Genomic DNA, 11410 nt, shown 5'->3' on the forward strand with positions numbered 1-11410 from the left:
TGACATACCGGAGTGTCGCACTCGGTGCAGTTCTGGTACTCTGATTTCATTCTTTTGGCTACATCAGTTGCTGGAACTCCTTCTGAAGGAAGAGATGCCCGACAGTAAGGACAGGTCCACTTGTTGTTCTTTAGACTAGTAGCGATGCAGGAACGGCAGAACCTACCCAAAACAAACCAGGAACACATCATTTTCCTTGAAAGGTGTGAAGAAGCCACTACCATGTGTTCGTTTGTGTGAACTGGAATTAAACGACGTCTGGTGCACTCTGAGCCATACTCCTACGTCTTAGGCCCCCTTGTAGCCTATGCTTCCCTTCACTAAGAATTCTTGGGATCACACATTCTTACCACATGCAGTCACATGCATTTACACAGGAGTGAAAATAGAAAGTGGGTAGAATAGCATTCTTATAATTCTTACAGTAATTCAGAAATTATCTATTGTTCTTCCTCTTCTTAAATCCTATTTTCACTAAAAACCTTTTTTTTTTTTTTTTGAGAGGATTTTGCTGTAGGGCACGTGCACTCGCCAGACAGACAGAGAGAGACAGAGAGACAGAAAGCGAGAAATCAACCCCTAGGGGGGATGGCCACGCCACAATCCCTTCTCCTCCATACTCCTCTCGGGATCTTGGACACGCATGCACACGCGCCCGGTGTGAGTTTTAAGCCACCGGGTCCGGGACGCAAACCACGGTCGACTACATGGGAGTTCAGCGACATAGTCATTATGCTAACTGCTGGTCCCACTAAAAATGTTTTTTGAAACTAGTTCTTTATTTCATGGGGTTTTGTGTATTAGATAAGAAAATACCAGCAAGTTGGAATTAAAACCAGGCACCCTGTAATTTTTTATAAATTACTTCATTAAGAATTATTTTATTGAATTTTATCATTTTTTAAAAATAATTATTTATTTAATTTTATTTATGTATTACTATTCTTCAATTTAACCAGAGAGAGAGAGAGAAGAATGAGAGAGCAAGCCAGCAGGTCCAGGACTCACACCATTATTGGCCATGTGGAGTCCAGCCCCTTAACCACCATGCCACCTGCTGGCCCCCTTATTACTATTTTTTAATTTGACCAGAGAGAGACAGATGCTGAGAAAGTGAGAAATCAAGCTTCTAGGTCCGAGACTCAAACTGCAGTCAGTCATGTGGGAGTTCAAAACCTTAACCACCATGCCACCTGTCGGCCACTGTAAAATAATTTAAGGTCATCCCCAGATATAGAACATTATCTATTCAAGATGACCACTATAAGGAATGTCTGTCAAGCCAAGAAGTATAGTTGGTTTATTTAAAGATCATTGTAATAAAATCTTAACATAGTTAACATTATTCACAGAAAATCTTGACTTATGTAGAGGAGCTATTGAAGAGTAAGTGTACACGGAAATAAATGAGCATCTGATAGGTTATACACATTAGTATGATCTGATACCTCTGAAACTCTTCAGCATATATTTACTCACGAGTATTAATACACATCAAAAGTTAAGCTTAAAATGTTTTTAATAATTATTCAACTTTATATATTTATTTTTTAATTTGACTAGAGAAGGACAGAGTAAGAGAGAGAGAGAGAGAGAGAAAGCAGGCCACCAGGTCCAGGACTCGAAATGCCATTGGCCAAGCAGGAGTCCAGTGCCCTTCACCACGTCACCTGCTGGCCCCAAGTTTTTAAAATTTTAAGTACACTAGACATACTGAATGTGCACAGGTCACTTATCATTGGTATACAGCTCAATGAGATTTCCCAAACTGAACACAGTCATATAACAAATACCCACACAAAAATACACGGAACCAGCAGTTGGCATAATGGCTATGTCGCTGGACTCCTATGTAGTTGACGGCGGTTGGAGCCCCGGAAAATTAAAAAAAAGAAAAATACAGATCATGGCCACCCACGAACTTCCAAATCTCTCTTCCTGCTTGCTTCTGCTGCAATTCGAATCCCTCCAAAGTAATCACTGACTTAAAAAAAGATTTTAATATATAAAACATAATAATAAACTGATCAAATGTACCAGTATGAATACCATGTCTTCTTAGCCCTGCTCGCCATCCTGGATGACTATAATCGCTGAGGTCTAGAACCAGCAGATGGCGCAGTGGATACGTCGCTGGATTTTCATGTAGTCTACAGGAGTTTTGAGTCCTGAACCCAGTGGCTTAAAACTCACACCAGGTGTGTGTCCGTGCATGCCCAAAACTCCAAGAGGAGACTGGAGAAGGGATTGCAGCATGGCAATGGGGGTGTGATTTCTTGCTTTCTATCTTTGTCTCTCCATCTTCCCAGCGAGTGCACACAGAAGTCTCTCTAAAAAAATCACTGAGGTCTAACAAAAAAGATTAGCTTTTCTTGTCCTTGGACAGGCAAACTAAAGGGAATCATGTGGTACGTACTCTTTGTGACTGCCTTCCTTAGCACAATATAGTAGTCTATATGATGTTTAAGAGATTCATCCTTATTGTTGTGTGTAGTTGAAACTGTCCATACTAATTTTGTGAGGTTTGTTGTACGAATAGACCAAAATTCATAGCCAAATAGAATATTTAGTATTTTACTATTAATGGGCATTTGGGTAGTCTTCACATGTTTTCTGATGATAAATTTTAGTAAGGAGCAAACACAGCTATTTTCCAAGTCATTGTTGTTCTTTTTCTTCCTTTAACTCCCAATATATTAGCCATTATTGATGCTTGAATGTATAGTTGGCCCTCCATATTCATAGGTTCCATATTCTTGGATTCAATCCAAATATTTTTAAAAAGCTTTATTGTGTTTCTACTGAACATGTATAGTTATTTTTTCGTGTCATTATTCCCTAAGCAATATAGTATAACAACTATTTATTATATTAGGGATTATAAATAGGCTGGAGATAATGTAAAGCATGTGGAAAGATGTGCACAGGCTACATATAAATACTATACCATCTTATATAAGGAACTTGAGTATCCATGGGTTTTGGTATCCACAGGGTTTCCTAAACTCAATCCTCCAAGCATACCAAGGGATGACTGTAGTCTTTTCTGTATCTGTTATTAAATTATTACTTTAAAATAATTATTCATTTAATTTTATTTATTTATTACTATTATTCTATTTAAACAGAGAGAAAGAGAGGGAGAGTAAGAAAGCAAGCCGCCAACCACAGTCAGCCATGTGCCTTAACCTGTGCCTTAACCACCCTGCCACCTGCCAGGCCCCGTTATCAAATGATTATAAGCACACATAGGATACTGACATTTGCAAAGCGCTTGAGGTATCTGCCATACCCAGCATCCTCCTTTACCCCTGCTTTTGCTCTGTAGGACTCATGCATCTTATATCAGATGCAATCTCTAGGACCTCAGTCAAGGTGCCCACCACCCCTACTGAAGGCTTGAGCATGGGATGTAGGCCAGGCCAAGTAGGCCCTCTCTCTAGAAGCTAAATATTGAATAGTGACTTAATGACTGATTCAACATCAACTCCCTGGGACTGTCTTGCTCTTAGAACCTCAGATTTGTCTAGGTTCCTTCCCTTTTCCTTCCATATTTTATATATATATATATATAGTGCATGCATTCACTGGAGAAACAGAGAGAGAGATGGAGAGACAGAAAGCAAGAAACCACCTCCCAGGGGGAATGGTCGTGCTCCAATCTCTTCTCCTCTAGCCTCCTCTTGGGATTTTGGGAATGCACACACACACACACACACACACACACACACACACAAACACACACACACACACATGCACCTGGTGTGAGTTTCTTTCTTTTTTTTTTTTTTAAAGAATTATTTTATTGAACTTTATTTATTTTATTTACGGATTTTAATTTGACTAGAGAGGAACAGAGAGAGAGAGAGAAAATGAGAAAGCAAGTCACCAGGTCCAGAACTTGAACTGTGGTCGACCATATGGGAGTCTAGCGCTCTTAACCACCACACCACCTGCGGGCCCCAGTGAGTTTCTAGCCTCTAGGTCCAGGACTTGAACCATGGTCAGCCATGTGGGAGTCCAGCAACATAACCATTAATGCCATTTGCTGGTCCCCATTTTTGTTATTTTTTTGTAACTTTTATTTTTATATCATTTCCAACTTCATGCACTGGTTCTTTACAAATATTTTTAACCATTCCACAGACCTTAATTTATTTAATCTTTGCAAGACTAAACGAGATCACCATTTTCATGTATAGATAAGGAAACAGGTACACACAGGGTAAATTATTTCTACAAATGCACGTAATAGAAATTGTCTGAATTTGGTTGGTCCTAAACAGGGGTTATTTGACCCACAGTTTAGTAACCTTTCATTCCACCACCGTAGCTACTTCAGTTTGAAGGGCAATACTGTACTCCACCATTTTCTATGAAGGATCTGAGCATCTATGCATTCTGCCATCTGCAGAGGGTCCTGGAGCCAATCACCTGAGGATACCGAGAGACAACTATACTTTAGGAATCAAGAGGCCTGTGTTCTCTGATACATTGTACTTCTCTCTAGCTCAGCTGATTTTTAAGTCCTAAGGAAAAAAAATCTCCCCTTGTGTGTCTCTGAGTCTCTACAAATTTAATACAAAAATACAGTCTTAAAGAGAATTTATTACAAGTGGTTCAAATGCTCAAGTTATAATTAACATTCCCTATACAACGTATGGTTAGGACATGAATTATTTGCTTGTACTACTTAGAAGCAAGCAGTTAGCATTGTTTTTTGGCCAACTAAAACGTTTTCCCCCTTTTTTCACAATTTATTTGATTTTTTTTAAAAATTTTTTCAAAGGGTATATGCACTCACCACAGAGAGACAGAGAGGTAGAAAGAGAAGGAGAGGGAGAAAATAGCCCCTCAATGGAATGTGGTCATGCTGCAATCTCTTTTCCTCCATTTCCCCACCTTGTCAAGAATTTGGGCATACAGGCGCCCAGTGTGTTTTTTAAGCTGCCAGGTCTGAGACTTGAATCACACTGTTGGCCATGTGGGATCTGCCTCCCTTAAGCATCAGGCCATGGGCCAGTTCTATTTGAAGTTTTTTAAAAAGTTTATTTTGGCCAGCTGGTAGAGTGGTGGAATCTACATGACTGACCACGCAATTCCAATCTCAGATCTAGCGGCTTGAAAAACATGTCAGGCCCATGTGCTTGCATGTCCAAAATTCCAGAAGAAGAAATGGAGGAGAAAGTATTGTGGAATGGCCAACCCCTTGCAGGGATGCTTTCTCACTCTCTCTGTCTTTCTCTATTTCTCTGCAGCAAGGGCATGCACCTTTTAGCAAATTAAAAAAAAAAAAAAGTTTACTTATTTCTCCTATGAATTAGAGAGACACAGAGAGAGAAACCCCTAGAAGAATGTTGAAGCCACAATCCACCCCCAGCCTCAGCCAGCCTTGAATCTTGGGCACATACACTTCTGGTATAATCGAGAGAAGTCTCTGAAAGTGAATCCAGAACCTTTGCAGGTGGGTCAGCCTCACAGAGTTGCACATTTTACTCCTGCATCACCGCCTGGCTCCCTTATTTGAGTTTTATGCCAATGCGGGGAGAAGATAATGCCGGTGCCAAACCCTGCAGTGGGATTTGGATACACTGTCCATCTGGCACCTATGGTAACTGTTAAATGCTGCTATGCTTTCTCCCCATTTTAGTGGTGGCAAACCAAGGGTCAGAGAGATGTGACAACGTGCCAGGGTTACACAGTCAGAGACAATAGTGCTTTGATTTTCAGTAAATTTTGGTAGGGCCTCCCAGTTTGAGTCTTTTTCAAGATACTCAGTTCCTCTCAGTGACCAGCATAAGCAGCAAAATATAGGATGATGGACTCGTCTGTATAAACCCTGCATGGGACACATTTCTGCTATCATACTGTAAATTCTTTGCCTACAATTTATAGCTACAGCAATGGAAATGCCTAAAATTCATGAAAAGTAGCACACTGAAAGCACCATTTTAATTGAGTCTCTCACTATAACTCCCCCATCTCTGTACAACTGTGTTATGTGTAGCATGAACTCTCAGCCTTATATAGATGTTACTGCATTAAGCAAGAATATTAGTTGCAAAAGTGGTATGCTAGTTATCAGCTGTACTCATTTCAGTAAAAGTGATTATTAAATGGAGAAAACACATCAAGCCCAAGGTGTTTTTAGGAAAAGTCCAAGCTTACTGGTTATGAGTATATAAGAACCATGACTTTTTAAAATTAGTATTATTTATTATTTTTATATATTCGGTCATTATACATCACTTAGTTTGTAAAGAGATTTTACCCAACATGATATATGCCACACAGCAGATGAGTTGATACTACTATACACAACATCACCAACAGGCAACAAAACACACCTGTGTAACACAAACGTCTCACTTTTCCATATTTTCCCAAATTTCCCTTCCTGCACTCTTCCCCACTCCTACTCTCCTTCCACTTTGTCCCAGTGTCCATAATAATTTTTAATGCTTTTATGTCCTCCAGTCTTTCAGTCTCTACTGTAGAGTGTAGACAGTCGGATATGTTAAGTGGAGATATACAATGTCTCTCTTTCATAGCCTGATTTGCTTCACTCACAATAGATCTTTTGTATTTCTTCACTTTCTATCAAATGCCAACGTCTTGTTGTTTTTTATGGTTGAATAGTATTCCATGGAGTATATGTGCCACACTTTTTCAGTCCATTCATCTGTTTGTGGACATTTAGGTTGGTTCTATGACTTAGCAATCGTGAATAATGCTGCAATAAATATAGCTGTGCAAGTGCTTTTCCAACTGAACATTCTCCTGTCCTTTGGTTAGATACCTAGGAATGGAATTGCTGGATCATATGGTAGTTCTATTTGAAGGTCCTTGAGGAACCTCCATATTGTTATCCATAGCGGCTGGACCAATTTACATTCCCATCAACAATGTATAAGAGTTCCCCTTTCACTACGTCCCTGCCAGCACTTATCATTTTTTTAAAATCTTCGCCATTCTCACTGGGGTTAGGTGGTATCTCACTGTGGTTCTGATCTGCGACTCCCTTATGATGAGGAATGTTGAGCATTTTTTCATATACTTTTTGACTGTTCATATATCTTCCTTAGAGAGTTGTTTATTTAGTTCATTTCCCCATCCTTTAATTGAGTTAATCATTTTCTTCTGGGTAAGCCACTTGAGTTCCCTGTGTATTCTGGTTATCAGTCCCTTATCTGAGGCATAGTTAAGAAAAATTCTCTCCCATTTCAAGGGTTGTTGATTCACACTAATTATTGTGCCCTTTGCTGTGCAGAAACTTCTTCATCTGATGCAATCCCACCTGTCTATTTTGGGGATTATTGACTGTGCTTTGAAGGTCTTGCTTAAGAACATTTTACTTACCCCAATGTGTCCTAGTTTTCCCAGTGTTTTCTACCAGTGGTTTCATAGTTTCCAGTCTTAGGTTTAGATCTTTGATCCATCTTGAGTTGATTCTTGTTAATGGTAACAGACAGGGGTTCAGATTCAGATTTTTGCAGGTGGATACCCAGGTTTTTCAGCACCATGTGCTAAAGAGGTTTTCTTTTTTCCACTGGATTGACTGGTACCCTTTGTCAAAGATGAGTTGGCTGGGACCAGCCGTTGGCATAATGGCTATGTCGCTGGACTCCCATGTAGTTGACCACAGTTTGAGTCGTGGACCCTGTGGCTTAAACTCATGCCAGGTGTGTGCGTGCATGCCCAAGATCCCAAGAAGAGAATGGAGGAAAAGGGATTGCAGCATGGCCATCCCTCCCTGGGGGGTGATTTCTGGCTTTCTGTCTCTCTGTCTTTCTGGCAGGCGCACACACCCTATAACAAAAACCTCTCAAAAAAACAAACAAACAAACAAACAAACAAAAACAGAGGAGGAAGCGATAAGTCTCTATTTCATTGGTCTTCATGTCTGTTTTTGTGCTAATATCATGGTGTTTTGGTTATCACAGCTTTGTGACTTTTTTTTAGAGAATTATTTTATTGAACTTTATTGATTTTATTTTTTATTCACTTAGTTTAACTTGACAAGAGAGGGACAGAGTGAGAAAGAGAGAGAGAGGGAAAGTGAGAAAGCAAGCCACCAGGTCCAGGGTTCGAACTGAGGTTGGCCATGTGGGAGTCTAGCGTCCTTAACCACCACACCACCTGCTGGCCCCAAGAACCATGACTTTTAAAGTGTTAGGAATTGGACGGCACCGGAGTTTAATTCTCCATTTCTGTGGTGCAGATATTAGCTTGTAAAAAACTGCTTGATTAAGAAAGATCTGAGGGGGACCAGCAGATGGTGTAATCATTATGTCGCTGGACTTCCATGTCATTGTCAACAGTGGTTTGAGTCCCAGACCTGTCGGCTTAAAACTCACACAGGGTGTGTGTGCATGCGTGCCCAAAATCCTGAGAGGATAATGGAGGAGAAGGGATTGCAGCAAGGACATCCCCCTCAGGGATAATTTCTTGCTTCCTGTCTTTCTGTTTCTGTCGCTCTAAAGAGTGCATACAACCTATAGCAAAAATCTCTCTAAAAAACATAGAAAGATCTGGGAACCAGCAGTTAGTGTAATGGCTATGTCGCTGGATTCCCATGTAGTCGACCGCGGTTCCCGTCCCGGACCCAGTGGCTTAAAACTCACGCCGGGCGTGTGTGCGTGCGTGCCCAAGATCCCGAGAGGAGAATGGAGGAGAAGGGATTGCAGCAAGGACATCCCCCTCAGGGATAATTTCTTGCTTCCTGTCTTTCTGTTTCTGTCGCTCTAAAGAGTGCATACAACCTATAGCAAAAATCTCTCTAAAAAACATAGAAAGATCTGAGGCTAAAATTCTCCCCTCAAAGCTATAAATATCAAATTCAAGTAATGATGGGGACCAGCAGGTGGCGTAATGGCTATGTCTCTGGACTCCCATGTAGTTGACCGTGATTCGAGCCCTGGACCCAGTGGCTTAAACTCACACCGGGCGCATGTACGTGCTTGCCCAAGATCCCAAGAGGAGAATGGAGGAGAAGGGGTTGCAGCGTGGCCATCCTCCCCGGGGGTGGTTTCTCACTTTCTATCTCTCTGTCTCTTTCTGGCAAGTGCATGCGACCTATAGCAAAAATCTATCAAAAAAATAATTCAGGTAATGAGAATTAAAGAATTTAACATCCTCTGCCTAGTGCTTTAACATAAAAAGTGTGTAGGTAATCAAGCATCTTATGAATTGAATTGTCTACTTAGAATCCATACAGGACTATTCAGATTTGAATAATAAATACATATAAAGTATATAACTAGAGAAACAGAGAAAAATTTAAAAACCTCTTAAAAATCAAAACGTAGAACTGTATATATTGTACTATTCATAGGTTTGTAGATTTATTTAAAAAAAAATCTAAGGATAAAGAAACTAAGAACATCTGTTATCTATTGGATAAATGGGAACTGGAAAAAAGGGGTGTGTGATAGTGTTTGTTGTTCAGTTTAGAAAAGCATTTTAGGGCCAGTCAGAGGCGTGGTGATTAAGGTAGTTGAACTTTATGTAGCTGACTCTGCAGATCAAGTTCTAGACATGGCTGTTTGAAAAACAAGCTGGGCGTGTGTGTATATACACTCGAAATCCTACAAGGAAGAAGAGATGAAGGAGAAGGGACTGCAGAGTAACCATCCTTTATGGAAGATGCTTCCTCACTATCCCACTTCCTCCCTGCAGCAAGCACACACATCCTCTGGCAAATATGTAAAAAAAAAAGCATTTTAGGAGCCAGCAGGTGGCATGGTGGTTAAGGTGCTGGATTCCCACATGACCGATCAAAGTTCAAATCTCAGACCTGGTAGCTTAAAAAAATATGCTAGTACATGTGTGTACATGCCCAAAATCCTGAGAGAATGAAGGAGAAATGATTGTGACATGGCCATCGCCCCTGGGGAGGGGGCTGATTTCTTGCTTTCTCTTTCTCACCAGCAAACATTCACTCAAAGGCAAAAATAAAAAATAAAAAGGCATTTTAAATGTTGGAACTATATGACCACATTGCTTACATAATTCTTTTAAAAAGTTAATTATCTGGAGCTGGGAGGTGGTGTGGTGGTTGGGGTGCTGGACTCACACATGGCCAACTGCGGTTCAAGTCCCGGACCTAGTGGCTTGCTTTTTCACTTTCTCTCTCTCTCTCATTCTGCTCCACTCTAGTCAAATTAAATAAATAAATAATGTTAAGTAAAATAATTTTTTAAAAAAGAAAGCTAATTTTATAAAAGTAAAGAAATTTTAAAACTAATTACCTATAACCACTACAGATAAATGGTCTGATAGTTTCTTAAAAATGAAACATATATGCACCCCTTGACCTGCATATTAATTTGTCCACTCAAGAGAAATGAAGATGTATGCTCACAAAAACATTTATACAAGGGGACCAGCAGTTAGCGTAATGGCTATGTCGCTGGACTCCCATGTAGTCGAACGTGGTTCATGTCCCAGACCCAGTGGCTTAAAGTCACGCCGGGCCCGTGTGCGTGCATGCCCAAGATCCTGAGAGGAGAATGGGGGAGAAAGGATTGCGGCGTGGCCATCCCCCCTGGGGGGGTGATTTCTCACTTTCTGTCTCTCTGTCTCTCTCTGTCTGTCTGGCGAGCACACGCGCCCTAAAGCAAAAACCTCTCCGAAAAAAAAAAAACCATTTATACAAGGACATTCATAAAAAATATTTTCATAACAGCCCCAAACTGGAACTAGCCTATCTACAAGGGAATGAATAAACAAACATGGCATAACAACAACAGATGACTACATAGCAATATAAAAGAAACAAACTCCTAGTGCAAGCAACAGCATGGGTGAATTTTAAAGACATACTGAGTGGAAGAAACCAGACACAGAGTACATTTTGTATAATTCCACTTACACAAAGTTCTAGAATAAGCAAAACTGATCTTTGTTGTGAAAAAAAAAAAAAAAGTCATCACAATGGTTGCCTCTAGGGGCATATGGACAGGGATTGAGTAGGAAGGGACATGAGGGAATTCCTGGGGGAAATGGTAGAAGGCAGAAGAGCAAGAAAGCTCACCAGAAGGACAGTCCCTTAGCATAGCAATTAAGTCCCATGCATAGAGAAACAGACTCCACATAGCAGACCGTGGTTCAAATCCAGGCCCTGACAGCTTGAAAAACATGCCAGGCACATGTATGTTTATGCCCCAAATTTTGATGGGTGGAGAAATGGAGGGAAAATGATTGCAGCATGACCAGACTCTGTGGAAGGTGCGTCTCTCTTTTCTATGCATGAGCTCTATTGAGAATAAAATAAATAAATAAATAAAATGCTTAAGGTGGATGCAAATCACTAGGGATCCTGTTAAAATGTAGAGCCCTATTCCGCAGATCTGAGGTGGGCATGAGACTCTGCAATGCTGCTGGTCCAAGAAGCAGTGACCAAGATCAA

General features: G+C 40.5%; 1 protein-coding gene across 1 annotated transcript in view; it reads right to left on the reverse strand.

Moving 5' to 3' along the window:
- Positions 1 to 11410, reverse strand: part of RNF125 (ring finger protein 125) — a 50942-nt gene that overhangs the window by 29750 nt on the left and 9782 nt on the right. Inside the window, exon 2 of the mRNA XM_006150567.3 lies at positions 9 to 162. Coding sequence (XP_006150629.1) covers positions 9 to 162 — 154 coding nt within the window. The remainder of the gene's footprint in view (positions 1 to 8; positions 163 to 11410) is intronic.

Source organism: Tupaia chinensis, unplaced genomic scaffold, assembly GCF_000334495.1.
Source record: "Tupaia chinensis unplaced genomic scaffold, TupChi_1.0 Scaffold000290_1, whole genome shotgun sequence".
Lineage (NCBI taxonomy): Eukaryota > Metazoa > Chordata > Mammalia > Scandentia > Tupaiidae > Tupaia > Tupaia belangeri.